This window comes from Anolis sagrei, chromosome 6, assembly GCF_037176765.1.
Source record: "Anolis sagrei isolate rAnoSag1 chromosome 6, rAnoSag1.mat, whole genome shotgun sequence".
NCBI classification, from domain to species: domain Eukaryota; kingdom Metazoa; phylum Chordata; class Lepidosauria; order Squamata; family Dactyloidae; genus Anolis; species Anolis sagrei.
This window is the reverse complement of record NC_090026.1, coordinates 71,286,993-71,304,149: the sequence shown is the minus strand read 5'-3', so window position 1 is coordinate 71,304,149 and position 17,157 is coordinate 71,286,993. Positions and strand designations below refer to the sequence as shown.

The 17,157-nt window shown below is 39.3% G+C and overlaps 1 protein-coding gene across 2 annotated transcripts in view; it reads left to right on the top strand.

The window, feature by feature from the left end:
- Positions 1-380: 380 nt before the first annotated feature.
- NPSR1 (neuropeptide S receptor 1) overlaps positions 381-17,157 on the top strand; it is a 116,232-nt gene continuing 99,455 nt past the window's right edge. Inside the window, exon 1 of one of the 2 annotated variants that reach the window (XM_067470185.1) lies at positions 381-703. In XM_067470185.1, the coding sequence (XP_067326286.1) occupies positions 557-703 (147 nt within the window). In that variant the 5' untranslated portion in view covers positions 381-556. The remainder of the gene's footprint in view (positions 704-17,157) is intronic. The other variant, XM_060781625.2, reaches the window with a different exon arrangement.

Genomic DNA, 17,157 nt, shown 5'->3' with positions numbered 1-17,157 from the left:
CCAAGAAAAGACACTCTCATATCTGCACCGATCCACTAGATTTGATCAAATGTCTTACTTGATGTTTCTACTCTTTTGTTAATATTATCACACAGTGGATTTTGGAATGTGCTTTGTAGATGTGTGGCTCTGCTACATGTTAACGCACCAGTGACTTATATTGCAGTTGTTGATGCTAATGCTGCTGTTTTGTTCCTTCTGCTGCTACTGGGGATGCTTTCAAAAATAATATTGGCTCTGCCAGCTCAGATGTGCGACAGTGTAGAGCTAGTACAGAGACAATTCTGACTCCAGGTGCGTTATTGGATCCATAAGTTAAATAACATCTGGAATACAAGTCTGTCTGCAGGAAGGGGTGTGGATTTGGGGGTTAAGAATGGAGAGGGAGAGGATTTCCAGCGTGGATGTGTTTTGCTCCTTTTGCTTTGAAGCCTGATGCCTCTCTGTTGCCACTGGTAGTGCAGGAAAGCTGTAGTACCCCTCTGAGCAAGGCTCAGCTGCTTTCACTCTCTGTCACCAGAAGCACCGGAGCAGTTCGGAAAGGAATCGAAAAGCCATGCCCGATAGCGTCACCCCCAACAGCAACAGCTTGAATGGAAGTGCCAGTCACCTGGATGCAACTCTAATTACTTGCACAGAAACAGTGAGTTTCACTGAAGTGCTGGTGGAAGAGGAATGGGGATCCTTTTATTATTCCTTTAAGGTGCGTAACATTGAGCTTTCTTGTTTTCCACGCCTTTTGTCAAATATCTGGCATGCAAGCAACGGTCACTTGTCTGGATTGTTTGAAGCCATGGTCTGATTTATTGCCAGCAGTCTTTTGTTTCACAGGGACAAAAGAGAGAATACTTTTCAGTTGCTTTTCAATGTCAATCCTGGGGAGAAAAATACAGATTTCAGCAGAAAGTGAGAGAGTTATCTTTGTTGTAATGTCAGCGTTGTTTTGTTGTGGTTGTTTATAAGTTCTTACCCTCCTTTGAATGTAATTTTTCAGGTGATTTTTCTACTGTATTTTAAAAAAATACATTCCCTGATTTGAAATTTAGTTTGTTTTATTTTCTAGATAATTATGATTGTATGTCCATCTTGCTAGACTTCCCTCTAGTATTGCATCTTTCCACCATCACAGATACATGCAGCTGCAGTTTAGGATTGCACTTCATGCTTATGAGGTTCATGAAAGCATAATTCCTTTATGATTTTTAAAATTATGGTTAATAATTCTTTTCTACCCCTGTTTTTATTTTAATATCAAACATGTCACGTTTCAAAGTGTCACAAATTGCTTTGTCATTGCTCTGTAACATAGGTAAAATGTAACATAGGTAAAACGTGGAGTTATCCCAACGTGGTAAACTATCCCAACTTGGAGCTCTCCCAATGGGGTAAACTATCCCCAGTGATGACAATTATTGACTGTGCTGTCTGTGAATGATGGGAATGTTTTCAAATACAATTTATAGCTCTAGATTATACAAGGATCCAATAAAGTGACATGTAGATTGATGTAGAAATCACTAGCTCATACAACATTGTCACACCTCAAACCTGTTTGGACTAATAACCTATACTCACTTACTTGGGAGTCAGTCCCACAGGGTAAAAAGGGACTCAATTCCAAACTAATATGTATGAGATTCTAGTCCTACATAGTTGAGTTGAAGTGAATGACACAAAAGTACTCTTTCTTCTTGAGTTGGCTTTGTGCATGCTCCAGTTTTAACAAAAAAAAAGTTTGAGGAACTTTAATGTGTTAGATGTCAATGGGAGGAAAGATTTGTAAGTGGAGACAATTCAATTCCAACCTCCCAGCAAGAAGTATTTTGTGATTTGCAAGGTTCATGTGGAGGTGAAAAGATCGAAGGTAACAGCATGGAATGTCTTTCATTTACTATACAATGGAATAGGCCGCTGCCTACAGTGGAAGGGATTTAATTTCATCAGGTGTACCTTTGAGCTTTTGTACATCTAGGTACTAACAGCAGGAAGGCAGGCAGGTAGGCAGTCAGGCAGACAAGTAGATTTTTTAAAATTCCTTGCCTCTGCTAAATGAGTATGGCATGTACATATCACATAAGTGGAAGTAAATGTATCAATAGCCAATGCAGTGTAGTAGTTAGAGAGTTGAACTAGATCTGAGAAGGCTCACATTTGAGACCTTGAACTGGTCATTGTCCCTCACCTTAGCCTACCTTTCAGTTTGGTTGTAATAAAGGCAGAAGGGGAAAATTTGGAAGAAAAAAAGGTTATATACAGAACAAATGAATAAACAAAAATCACTTACCCGTACTAAAATATCATCTACCCCAAACTCCCTCCTGGGCACACAGAAGACTGGGCGACTTGGAAGGCGCTGAACAGATTGCGCTCTGACACCACAAGATGCAGAGCCAATCTTAAGAAATGGGGCTATAAAGTGGAGTCCACGACATGCGAGTGTGGAGAAGAGCAAACCACAGAGGACTTCCTACAATGAAGTCTGAGCCCTGCTGCATGGAGGACCTTCATACAGTGACACCAGAGGCAGTGGAAGTGGCCAGTTTCTGGTCAAAGGAAACATAGCATAATGCCAAGTTTTAAAACTTACTTTGAGTGATACACACACACATTATAACAGTATTCTCAATTTGATTTTGACATGATAAATAAAATTATCTACCCATACTCACTGTTGTTTCTTTGGCACACATGCAGAGGGCAATACATTGTCCCCCGATACACTGATATGCACTTCCCTACAAATATCTTCAGTGGCACATTGTCTTTGAATATACAGGATGCCTGTGCAGTTTGTCTATTTTATATTGCCCTGGTGAGCTTAGAAGTATATAGCAAGGTTATTAATTATAGCATATTCATCTTTGTTAATGTACACTGGTAATTTAGTGAGAAGGAGTGGTAGTGGTGTGTGTGAAAATCTGAGAAAGTAATCTGAGAAAGTTGCCATGAAACCCCATATTTGGGGAAAAGATGTTCCCACAGATTCTTTACTTCTGTACATCCTCTCCTCAAACTGCTTTTCCTTGATAGCTGTGCTCATGAGGATTTTGCAACAGACATTTGGCCCAGTCTGAATCTTCAGCACATGCCAACTGAAGTTGTCATGAACCAGAAGTCTTAAAGGAGCCAGACACAAGTAGAAAGGTCCAAACAAGGTTTATTAATATAACAAAAATAGTTTAGAAACACTTAACTCAGTGTATCTAGCAAGAAAACAAAGTGTGTAGCAAACTGCTATGCAAAAAACGTAAACAGTAAATAATCTGGATTATACTGGGATTTAATCCGGGATGACAAAAAGTTCCATCAAACTGCTCCAAAGTCACAGAGTTCTTGAAACACAAAGAAACAAGGTGGAAACAAGCAAAAACGAAGTCAGAAAACAGTCCCAAAAGCAGAACTTCAGGTCCAAAACACCATGTCGTCCAAAAACAATCCGGAGTCAAAAGGGAAGTAGAGGTCAGCACTCACGAGATTCCGGTCCATAGAAACACAGTAACGCAGCAATCTGCAGTCACAGGACCCAAGACGAGAGTAATGGCAGCAACAAAGTCCCAAGCCCGAATACAACACTTTGCCTACTGCAAAGTCCCCAAAGTTTGATACCTTCTTTTATCCTATAACTCATTATCGGATGATGAGTTGCTCTCCACCCTGTCCTCATCACTCTCAGCTGCTTTAGCTTCCATAGCTGCTCACCACCGCCCATCCCTCCAGCTTTTCCAGCTTCTATCAAGACTTAGATCACCCCATGTATTACCAGGTTGCCAATCTCCAGAAAACCCTTCAAACTCATCGCTGGATGTTGGCTGTGTACATATGTCCCTGATTTCCTGTACACGGGTCCTATCTAGCCCATCCTCCTCTTCGTTATCACTCCCAGTCCCATCACTCCCCGTGAACCCCATGAAGTCCTCCTCCTCAGTAGGAGCATTAAGTATTTCACGGATACGTTTCCTTTCACATTCTTCATCTGACTCTTGCTCCCGAGTAGCCCGTTTCAAACCTCTGCTCCCATCTCCCTCCTCCATTTCAGAATCTAAGAAGCCTTCAAATGAGTCAGTATCTGTAGGTGGCATGAATATCTCTCTAATTCGCTTCCTTTGCTGCTCTTGTTCCAACACCTGAGCAGCCCTCTTCCCCCTTCTACTACCAGTTGTAGCTTGACCAGCACACTCTACTACAACAGAAGTCCTGCATGTTCCAAAATGGGCTTTCAGGTAGTTCAGATATTAGTGAAGATTAAACCCTCTTTCTCTTGTGGATGTTTACTACTAAGAGGGATGGGTTGCCATTAATTGTGCATAGGACGGAGGATACCTTAGCCTAGTTTTGGAAGTGGATCTTCTATTGCAGTCCTCCATTCTAATAAATGAATATTCATTTTCTTCTCTTAATTATAAGTTAGGATTAATGGTATGGAAAGGAGTGAACATGAAGCACTTTACCACTTCATAGTTGCATGTACTTTGTTGATGTTACTCTTGTTGCTTTTACTGGATTGAACAGGGTGTTTTCTTTCATTTGACAACTAGATTCAGACTCCAATGCTGTCTAAAATATCACCATAGAAAAGAACGCAAGTGGATTTTCTAATGCAAAGAAATTTTCAAATTGGTTGTGTTGAAAGCAGCACTGCATCCCTATTCCTGCAACAGGTTTTAAGATGAGTAGGTGTTATATTTAAAGAAGAAGAGGAATGTGTTTGTGTTGGCCTTTATTGTGTATTTCAATGACACTATTAGAACTTGAATATCAAAAATAGCCATTTGCCACCTTTCTAGAATTAATGTTTGTTGCTGGAAGCTGAAAAGAGAGCCTCCTGAAGGAATATTAAGGCATAAGTGGGGTGACAGCTAGCTAACCTTGTCAATTAAAAATAAATGTTCCAGCAGTTTGTATTCTTTAACAATGGAAAGGGTACCTTTGATCACAAAAAACCTAGGACACCCCAAAAAGAAAAAGGAAAACCATGAATAATAGCAAACCTTGTTGAAATTAACAACTTCCAGCCCAAGAATGCTACAGAGTCATGCTGGAGAACCTATAAATTGGTTAGAGAGGACATATTTTGTATGACATGGATAAATGAAACCACAGATACGAATACCAGCGTTGTACTATATTTCCACCATTCTTTACAGAGTGTTGATAAGTACTTGCCGCTTATGACTAATTGTGTTCTTGTCTGCCATTACAGGCAGGAAACATCATTTACATCCAATCTGCCCATCCATAATCCAGGCAGGACCAACAAAGGTTCCAATCCACCCAACAAATGGACATTCCCATTCCACAAGCTCCACTCCTACCACACAAAGTTTCACTCCAAGGCTTTTCCCATCATGAACTTTGCCATTGTATTGACTTCATTACCATCATCCAGATAATTATGGCTGGGATCCCACATCATCAGCATTACTATGATTATAGGGCTCTGCTATTATAGTTATGTTTGATAATTTCACACCCCACTCCCAAAAATGTCACATCCCACCCCCTTTGCATCTTGGTGGTGCTTTTCCAACACTCTGGAGATTGGATCCTAGAGAAATTAGTGCTTTCCAAGTCACACCAAGCTCCATCAGTTGCCTCAACATGCTCTGTGATGACATAATTTCCCAACATCCAACTCTCAAACACCCCAGAAGTGCTTCAGTTGGAGCACCGACAATCTGTGAAGGTAGGTTTGGGGAATCATGTCCAGTTATCAATTAACATAAACACAAATCCACAGTAATTATGACAAAGTAAGTCCATCATGTGTGTGTGTTGTGTGCCTTTAAGTAATTTCCAATGTATGATGACACTAAGGCCCCTTCTACACTGCCATATAAAATCCATATTATATGCTTTGAATTGGATTATATGACAGTGTGGACTCATATAATCCAGTTCAAAGCAGATAATGTGGGGCCTTTCCAGACAGGCCCTATATCCCAGGATATGATCCCAGGTTTTCTACTGTAAATTGGATGATCTGCGATAAACAGAAAACCTGGGATCCAATACTAGGATATGGGGTCTGTCTGGAAGGGCCTGTGGATTATCTTCTTTGGTAATCTGGATTATATGGCAGTGTAGAAGGGGTTTTCTGACAAGGTTTGTTCAGAGAGTTCTTTACCTTTGCCTTCTTCTGATGGTGAGCAAGTGTGACTTGCCCAAGGTCTCCTAGTGGGTGTCCATGGCCAAGCAGGAATTGGAACCTTGTTCTCCAAGTTGTAGTCTGTAAAGAGGCCACCAATTTGTAAAGATGCCACCAGTTTGTAACGGTTTGTAAAGGAGCCACCACTTTGTAAGGACTTACTAAATTGATAATACAACTAATAGCTTGTAATACTTTGATGGTCTTTCTTCAATGTGTGGCGCGGCTTGACTTGAAAGTATTCGTAACAGAGACTTGGCTTTAAGAGAAACTGTAACAAGTTTATTGAAGTATAGAAGATGCTTAATGGTTTCAATGTTTCTCAACTCTTAGAAGCACATCTCTTTGGTGGTTACATTTATAACATTTCATAGAACAACTCTTAAGAAGACCATTCCTTTCACTAAATAGGTTTTGAACTTATTTTTCTTCAAAATGTGTTTCTTTCTTTGACAGATTACTTCAGGTACAAGCTTATTCTTTCCTTATGTTATTTCTGTTGCAGTAAAGATTCTTATTAGGGTTCTCTCCCCCTTTTGCTCATACACAGACTAATAATATAAATAAGTCAACTCGACCTATCTAAACTACACAGGCTAAAAGCCAAAACCTTCCTGATTCTCAACACAGTAGAATCAGCCTTTCCCTGTAGTTCTTAGACTACTGACTACCTTACTGGTTCTCAACACACAACTGAACCAGCCTTCCCTGTAGTTTGCTGACTACAGACTAACCGTTTTAAAATGGCTGCCCTGCCAAGTGGCAGTTGGCTCCACCCCTTTTGCCATGGCAACCCAGCTCAAAGTGAGTTGAGCTGGCTACCATCGCCCCAGTTATGCTAGTTTAAATACTTACCCTTTTAAACACCTATCTATTATTATACATAACTGTAGATTAAAACTCACACTTCACCACATAGTCCAGTGCTCAAAGCCGTATACCACACAGGCTCTCAAGTCTATTTTAGGATCACATAACTGCTCATCAGGGTGGCAACCTATCTTTGTCTGGATTGTGGACCAAGTTGTGAAATCAAATACTGAGGGCAATGGGGAGAGAGTGTGACAATGATGCAAATTACCAAACCCAGTTTTCCAGGAAGGCCTAGAATCAACAATATTTTTGTCCCTTTTGGGAATATCATTATTTTCTTGCCTTTGACATTGTGAAATCAGTGAATTTCAAAGAAAAAACAAAATACTGAGGATTCTTAGTCAGCCTGGCCCTGCTGCAAGAAAGGGCAGAACCAAGTGAAAGAAAGGAAGTTTCTGGTGAGCAAAGGGACATAGTAGCATCAATACATGGGTTTGCGGATGAGCGGTGGGCAGCGGAAAGGTTGGGAAAAACAGGTAAAATCTAAGAACAATGATGGCAGTGGATGGAAACAAAGATTCAGAGGTGATCAGCCCACTTTAAACTCAGCTGCCACGAGGAGGAGAAGGAGGAGGAAAAGGAAAAGAAGAACTGCATCTACCTCCATGCTCTAAATCAGGGGTCCTTAAACTTTTTAAACAGAGGGCCAGGTCACAGTCCCTCAAGCTGTTGGAGAGCCGGATTATAATTTGAAAAAAGCATGAATGAATTCCTTTGCACATTGCACATATCTCCCCTACACTGCACCCCTATCTGATCTATGAACTCTGATCTCCTTTTAGCAGCTTTAAACAAATAAAGGGCAAATTGTGTTGTCAGAATGAGGTTAAAACCAGCCAACAAAAATGAGGTTTTAGTCGCTGTATCCCACCTTATTTTATTGCAAATGAAAGGCCATAAATATTTTTTCCTTTCTTTTTCATATAGATTGCAGTTATGTAAAATGTGGTTCATATTTTCAGCTTCAGGGGATCCACAGATACAGCAGCTAATTGGGAGAACTATTATCTACAACTGTTTGCCCCTTCGACACCTCCAAAGAATCATGTCACCCCTAGTACAGACAGTCCCGAAAAGCTGCCAGACTGGCCCCCGACAACAGTCCAGGAAATAAAGAGCATAATTAAAAACAATACAACAATTAAAATGAAGAACAATTTTTACAAATATAAACTTATTTGTATTTCAATGGGAAGTGTGGTCCTGCTTTTGGCTGATGAGATAGGATTGTTGTAGTTGTGTGCTTTCAAGTTGTTTCAAACTTAGGTTGACCCTGAGTGAGGGCTGGGTAAATGACCTTGGAGGGCCGTATCTGGCCCCCGGGCCATAGTTTGAGGACCCCTGCTCTAAATAAGTGGATCTACTAGTTCCTCTACCTCAAATAATTTCTTGAATGTCATCCGCCTGAGGCACATTGAAACAGTTACTGTTTCCTTCCCATATTCCTTTAGTCTGAGATATTGAAGGTTCCAGCATTTGCCAATACTTGTGGCCATTTGGAGGTCCCTGTTATCAATATCTGGTTGCCTGGCTTATTAACCATAGTAAAGTCAAAGCAGACAGAGCTACTCTAGTTAAATCTTGAGTTACTCCTTTGAACACTTTTATCTACGAACCCACACGATTTCTCCAATCATCTGGAGAGGCCTTGCTCACGCTCCCACTTCTGTTGCAGGTGCGACTGGTGGGGACGAGGGAGAGGGCCTTCTCGGTGGTGGCACCTCGTCTCTGGAATTCTCTCCCTAAGGACATTAGGCATGTCCCAACTTTGGGAGTCTTTAGGAGGAGTCTGAAAATGTGGTTATTCCAATGTGCCTTCCCAGAATAAGAAACTCCCTGCAATCTGTCCTTAAATGCACTTTATGAATGACCTAGGATTGTTTGCATGCCCATCACTTTCCAAAAACCCTACCCTAATCATATTTTACCTGCCATGTCCAGTATATTTTAAAATTTTAATTATTACATTTGGCCCAGCCATACGTTTTTAAATGTCGTCATGCTATTGTTAATGTTTATTGCTTATTTTCTGTTATGAGTTTTATTTACTGCTTGCATTACTGTTGTTTTTGCTTTTGTTATTGCTGTGTTGTGGGCTCGGCCTCATGTAAGCTGCACCGAGTCCCTTGGGGAGATGGTAGCGGGGTACAAATAAAGTTATTATTATTATTATTATCATCATCATCATCATCTAAGTTTTTCAACTCTGTATTTAAACATTCCAAGACTTCCAAGACATTGAGACGAGAGAACAGAGTCTCTGCCAGTCTTTCAAGTTATCTACTCTACACAGCCATAGATACACAAATATATATTACTTTCAGGGAGAAACAGAATTTCCAATGTCTAAGCACATTACTTATATTGCATTACACGTACGGCATCAGACACCCATAAAGAACAGAACATTTATATCATCTGCATTTCCTTAGCAAGCATCTCTATACTGAATACGTAGAGGAAAAAATATAACACCTGTGGATAAACTCAGAGCTGCCCAATGGAGATAATAATCTTCTGTGGGCACTGTTATATCTACCAGAATCCACAATAAACAGTATGAAAAATATATGTTTATGAGTCTCGCCAGCATTGTCTGGGTCTTTTATCAGACGGACACGGTGTAGCTGTTATGAAACAACCATCTTAATACATGGAAGACAGATACTCTGATTCTCATTACTGGCTGCTGCTGGTTGGAATAAACCCCTAGGCCACTCTAGTAGTCCAGTTTTTATTAAGGAAGAGACAATAATGAGAAAAAATGTCTTCTGCTATGTCATACCATTGTTTTATCTTGAAGCTTTAAAACTAAATGTCAAAATAACATCAAAAATTAATAAGTAAGTGGAAATTTGCATTCTTTAACATGACTTTTGAAATATAGCTCTGGTGCATGAGTGTTGCTTTAAAAATAATGCATTAATGGCTTTTGTTTGCTTCTACACTTCGCAAGCAGTACTACATTTTACTGATTTCATCACTACTTAGGGCAGTGTTTCTCAACCTTCCTAATGCCGTGACCCCTTAATACAGTTCCTTGTGTTGTGGTGACCCCCAACCATAACATTATTTTCATTGTTACTTCATAACTGTAATTTTGCTACAGTTATGGCTTGTAATGTAAATATCTGATATGCAAGATGTATTTTTATTCACTGGATCAAATTTGGCAAAAATACTCCATATGCCCAAATACCCCATATGGGGTTGGGGAGGATTCATTTTGTCATTTGGGAGTTGTAGTTGCTGGGATTTATAGTTAACCTACAATCAAAGAGAATTCTGAACTCCACCAGCAATGGAATTGAACCAAACTTGGCACACAGAACTCCCATGACCAACTCGGAGGGTCTGGTGGGCATGGATCTTGAGCTTGGGAGTTATTGTTCACCTATCTCCAGAGAACATTGTGGACTCAATCAATGATGGGTCTGGACTAAACTTGGCACAAACACTCAATATGCCCAAATGTGAGCACTGGTGGAGTTTGGGGAAAATAGACTTGACACTTGGGAGTTGTAGTTGCTGAGATTTATAGTTCACCTACAATCAAAGAGCATTCTGAACCCCATCAACCATAGAATTGGGCCAAACTTCCCACACAAAACCCCCATGACCAACAGAAAATACTGTGTTTTCTGATTATCTTTGGCGACCCCTCTGACATCCTCTTGCGGCCCCCTACAGGATCCCGACCCCCAGGTTGAGAAACACTGACTTAGGGCCTCACCTCATGAGTGGGGGGAAAGCAGGGGTAAGCAGAGGAACCGTCTTATTTAGTTCCCTCCCATCAAGGTTCATCTTCTGGGATGGCCAGCCATCCCAGGTCCATCTTTTACCTGCTTTCTCCTATTTGAAGTTGGGTAACACTCAAAAGGCATTCTAGGTTCTGTGTCTTCTCTACTTCCTTCTGTGCTGCCGAAATAGAGTCCCACGGAGGCCATCACATGATGCAAGGCCATTTCCTGTAGGACTCCACTAAAGTTAAAAACCTGGATGTGGGACCAGGCCTTTGGGTAAGCTGGCAGATGGACAAAAGACAATGATGACCAGAGTAGGAAAGGACAACGACAATGCGAGATGGATTACAGATTTATGAATTGATGAACTTTGAGCACAAGATGATTTTACCGCTGCTATTGTATTGTTTTTTATTATTTTAATTAGTCATAATTGTTGACGCTATATTGTAATTTGTACATTGTATTTTGTGAATTGTTGGGCATCAAATTGTGCCTTTTGTAAGCCGCCCTGAAGGGGGTTGAGAAGGGCGGGGTAGAAGCACCCCAAATAAATAAATAAATAAACTCCATTTCTGCAGTACAAAGAAATGGAGAGAAGATGTGGCTGATGAGGTTCTAAGAAAATTAAAATCATTTATCCTCCAAGCTTTTTTTTTCTTGGCTCTAAGCTGAATTAATTGTTGCCCATATTTTGAAGCCATTTGCCATAAGGGATTGTAATAGCAATCAAATTTGGATCTCTCAGGTTCAGGGTATCTATGCTTCATGTAACACCTGGATCAAACATAAAAGGAGGAGATTGAGGATTGATTTAATCACCAACTTCCCTGAAGACTTCTTCTAGGAGTTTAATACCGAAGGCAAATCAGATTGGGAAGAATATGCAATTTTGTAGAACTTCCACAGTGGCAAGTTACTACTCCAAAGTACCATTAAGGCAGCCAATTTATTTTCTAAGAATGCTTATGAGAGCAGCACAGTTCTCATTGACCCAGTAAAAGTTGATACCTAATTCAAATTGCAAAATTGTAGAATGTTGTTTTGTTATTGCTTGAAGTGCCAAGTAAAGTATTCCCCCCCCCCCCCCCAGTTGTCTTGGCATTAATTCCTTAACTTTTTAGAATTTGCCCTCCATGTTGCTTTAGGGAGCAAGTGGTCCTGATAAAATGATGAAAGATTATTTGGCCCAACCCTAGATGCAATCCAATCCCACTGAATAGTTCAGGAGAATCTCCTAAAGCAATTTAAGTCACTTCAGTGAAGATATATTGAAAAGGTTCCAGTTTTACCAGTATTATTTACCCTTTTCCAGTTTTGAAGATAAATATACAAAAGGTAAGGTAAAAATATTATATTGTATAAACAGCATTAAACTGGTGCCAGAATTTTTCCACTGTTTTGCCCGACATATTATTCTCAGGGCTCTCACCAAAGATTTATGGAATGTACCGAAAATGTGTTGACCTCTATGGAGAACTTAATAAAACACTTCTCAAAGAAGAATAGGTGAAAAGGAACTATATAGGGATGGGCAACTGAAGGAAGGAGGAGGGCAATCTGTGCTGGTATAACTGTACCAGAAGCTCCCACTTTATTTGCCTTGTATTAAGTGTTTGCTTGAAGCCCAAGGCTTGGGATTCTGCAGAAGGGTGGCTTCCTGTTAAAGTTTGCAGTTATAGGGCAGGCCCCCTGTCCATCATCATTAAGTTTGGTTCCGCCCCCTGTTCAGAACAATTGAGAAGGGAAGGGAGCCATTTTCAGTCAGTCTCAGCAAGAAAGTCAATGTACAGGACGTGTACAGACTTCTCCTGTACAAAGGTTTCAACTCTTAAGACCTCCTGAGGGAGAACAGTCTTAAGAGCAAAAGGATTTCCAATCCTTTGAATTTGAATCCTTTGTTGAGAGGTGATTAGCTGTCCCTGATTGTTTCTTGTCTGGAGTCCCCCTGTGTTCGAGTGTTGTTCTTTATTTGCTGTTGTAATTTTAGAGTTTTTATTATATTTATTTTATTTGCTGCTATAATTTTAGAGTTTTATTAAATAATAACAGCAAATAAAGAACCACATTCAAGCACAGGGGAACAATCAGGGACACCTAATCACCTCTCAACAAAGGATTCTCCCAGGCAGTAACAAGTCACACATAAAAACTGTCAGGCCATCAAATGCTAATCAAGATAGCCAACTGAAACATTCACACCTAGCTCCAACAAACAAGAGTGCTTTCTCCCACACTGGACATTCCACAGATATATAAATCCAATTTTCCTATTTTCCAATAGACCCCACAACCTCTGAGGATGCCTGCCATAAATGCAGGTGAAACATCAGGAGAGAATGCTTCTAGAACATGGCCATATAGCCTGAAAAATCTATAAGAACTCACTGACATTTTTGAGCTGAGAATAAAGCAGCTGGTTTTGGAGACAGTGACTGAGTATTAGGACAATGTGGCCAGTCGAATCATTGCTTCTGTGCTGGTTGTCTTTGCTTCTTCCAAACAGTAAGGCATGATGATTTTCCTCATTCTTTGATATTTGTTAGAAGTATGAACAGAGATGATTTTCCTCATTCTTTGATATTTGTTAGAAGTATGACTGGGCCAGGGAAGAAAGTTTGCTGAGTGAACTTTCTTTGTTGAACATTGTGTCCCACAGATTGCAGTAGATGTAGCATGGGTTTGAGGTGGAGGAAGGTGGAATCCAGAAACAGAAGCAGGGCATGGATACCCACAGGCTATTGGATAGCTTGTTGCATACCATAGGCAAGATGATGTACGTCCCCAAAATAGACTAAAAATCTTTTTAGTGAATAAAACATTTTTTGTTCTCGGTGACTGCCCTCTTCAATTACTGGCTGCACCCCAAGCTATTGTGTTGTACAAGATTGTCACAATTCATCTGAAACATAAATAAACCATGCTAGATTGCTCTTTTGAATCTGAGTACTTCTAAAGGCAAAAATGAATATTGCTCATTAACAACATTATTGAAATCCAAAGCAGAATGAAAGGCTAAATTGTTATGAATTATCTAGCAATTACATCGTTAGTATTCATCCTATCATTATCCACCATATATATTTTCAAAATATATTCATGTGTCGCAAGGATTACATCTCCTTTGTACTGTCTTTTTCTTTCAATGTTAAAATATGTTTGACCTATATTTACCCCATGAAATTGGGCTCATTACTAGTCCCACATAAACGATTTGGATTTTTGTTTTCCTTTTATGTCAATGTTACTCTACTGATAAACTGACTGCATGATAGATCTTGTTAGAATGCAATACTATACAAATCAGTAATAAGGCCTGTTGTACTTCCTTCAGAATAACCATGTTTATAACTGCAGTTTTAATGGGTGCTTTTGAGAGAGATTGAATGAGAGATTGGTCAATTAGTGATTTGATGTATCCAAGGGTAAACAAAATCCTATATGCTCTTCCGCACCTCATCTTTTGACGATCTCTAAAGTTTTTGTATTTTGTAGATCTTTTGAGAACTGATTGCACTATTTTTGTATTGACTTTTCATATGCTAACATGTTCACATTTTCTTGTTCAAATTATTATTTTATTCATCTCTATTGCCATTGACTAATATGAGACAGTGGCCATATATAAAAATCAACCCTATTCCTCTTTAGATACACTGAAGTCCATATATTTGGAATACTTTCAAACATTTTTAGTATTAGCACTGAATGAAGTCAATATAATCAGTGGCCCAGTCTGTCAACAACAACAACAACAACAACAAAAACAACAACAAAAGCTTTATTCGTATTTCTCCACTTTATTCCTCCATTTTCCCGAAGGAACTCAGGGTGGCTTACATGGGGACCAAATCCAATATAAACAAAGGTGCAAAGAAGTCACCACTTTGTAAAGATGTCACCAGAAGCAGAAGGGACGTCACTGATTTGTCAGGGTCTCCTACTATTTGTAATGGATTTATAAAATTGATAACGCAGCTAATAGATTGCAATATTTTGTTGGGCTTTCTTTAATGTGTAGTGCGGCTTGACTTGAAAGTATTCGTAACAGAGACTTGGCTTTAAGAGAAACTGTAACAGGTTTATTGAAGTATATAGGAAGCTTAATGGTTTCAGTGTTTCTTAACTCCTAGAGGCACATTTCTTTAGAGGTTACATTTATAACATTTCATAAAACAACTCTTGAGAGGACTGTTCCTTCCACTAAACAGGTTTTAAACTTATTTTTCTTTAAACTGAGGTTTTTTTCCTTAGGTTATTTCTCTTGCGGTAAAGATGCTTACTGGGGTTCTCTCCCCCTTTTTGTTCATACACTAACTACTAATCTAAATAGGCCAACTTGACCTATCTAAACCACACAGGCTAAAAGCCTAAACCTTCCTAGTACTCAACACAGTAGAACCAGCCTTTCCCTGTAGTTCTCTAACTACAGACTGCTTCCCTGATTCTCAACACTGTAGAACCAGCCTTTCCTGCAGTTCTCAGATTACAGACTGACCATTTTAAAATGCCTGCCCTGCCAAGTGGCAGTTGGCTCTGCCCCTTTTCCATGGCAACCCAGCTCAGAGTGAGCTGAGCTGGCTACCATCCCCTCCAGTTATGCTATTTTAAATACTTACCCTTTTAAACACCTGTCTATAATTATACATAACTGTAGGTTAAAATTCACATTTCATCACAAAAGATTACAAAGTAACACAATTAAAACATATAACAGTAAAATATATTAAATCAAAAAACCCAATAGAATGTAAAACATCATAAAACCCACCTTGTAAACAGCACAACCCCCCACAGGTGAGAAAGCTGGTATATAAATACTGTAAGTAAGTAAGTAAGTAAATATTAAATAAATAAATAACATGGGCATTTCCATGTTGTCAAAGCATGGAGATGTGCCCAGCATAAGCCAATCATAGACAACCAGTAGCCGAGAGAAGTGGGCATGTGCAGATTTGAGACTAATAGGGGCAGGACAAGGGCTTGTGCAAACACAAACTGTAGGGCTGGAGCTGGGAATACTAGAGATCCAACCAGAAGATTAGGGCTAGGCAGACCTAACCAGTTGGCAAACCATTATTCAAAGGCATATTAGAACATCCAAGTCTTCAAGCCTTTCTGGAAGGTGGACAGGGTGGGGGCTAATCTAATCTCCATGGGGGAGAGTTCCAGAGGGGCCACCACCGAGAAGACCCTCTCTCTCAATGATTAAAAGGCAGCATTTGAAACTGAAGTAAAAAAACAATATTAATGCTTTGGGCATTATTTCCAGTAGTAGGGTTGTTTATCTACTGCTGTAGATGATATGGTTCACATATGTGACTAATTAGCCAGTTTTCGTGACTTTTCCCCATGGCAGTACAAATTAGTCAGTTTTCGTAACCTTTTCCTATAGCAGCACAAAAGCCTTATGGAAATTATAATTGCTTTCCTTCATAAAGGAGTCCAGCACGAAATGCAATTACTTGCTTTGGAGATATCCAGCTATCATGAAGGAATGTGAAGGTAAATATGCATAAACTATTTTGAAAAAGTAACATTACAAGCTCTGATCCGGCACACAAGGGGAAGATACTTAGGTCGTCAAAAATATACAAACTCCAGGTTCCAAATTAGAAAGATTTATTGCAAAAAGGGTAAAGCAAATAAAGCAGAAAAGCCAAATGGGAGAAGCAAGACATCTTGCTTCCTAAATAACATGTAGTTAATAGGCCTGGGTAACAACGGAAAAATTTGTTTCTAAAATCGATTTGTATTTGGGGTTTTTTTTTGTTTCGATATTTAAAATAATTACAAAATTTTCCTTTTAAAAAGTTCGATATTTACGAAATTTCGTAAATGGTAAAAAATTAACGAATCGATTTCCAAAACAATAACGAATCGATTCGTTAATGGCGGACGCGACCGCGAAATACGCTAAAAAACCTCCAAAACCTTCTGAAGCTTCCCTCTCCCTCTGTTCTTGACTGTTGGTGTGATATTATAATTTTTTTTCACTAATTAAACCATAAAACTGGCCCAGACATGCGGAAATAATAACGAAACGACCTCAAAACAATAACGAAACGAATACAATATCGAAATACGAAGCATTTACAAAACGTTTTTGAAAATTCGTTTTTTTTAAATAATTGCTCCAGAATGGTTCGTTATCGTTTTGTAATTGAAAAAATTAACGAATTATTAACGAATTACGAATTAACGAAACGAAACCGCCCAGCCCTAGTAGTTAACAGGGTTAGAAAAAATATTTCTGTACAACTACTGGTGTTTCCTGCATATTATATTATATCACATTATATTAAGACTTTTATCAACACATCACATATATTATTTCCATGTAGGAGAGATGTAGAAAGCAACAAACTGAAAACAGCTAGGCACACATTGAGGTAA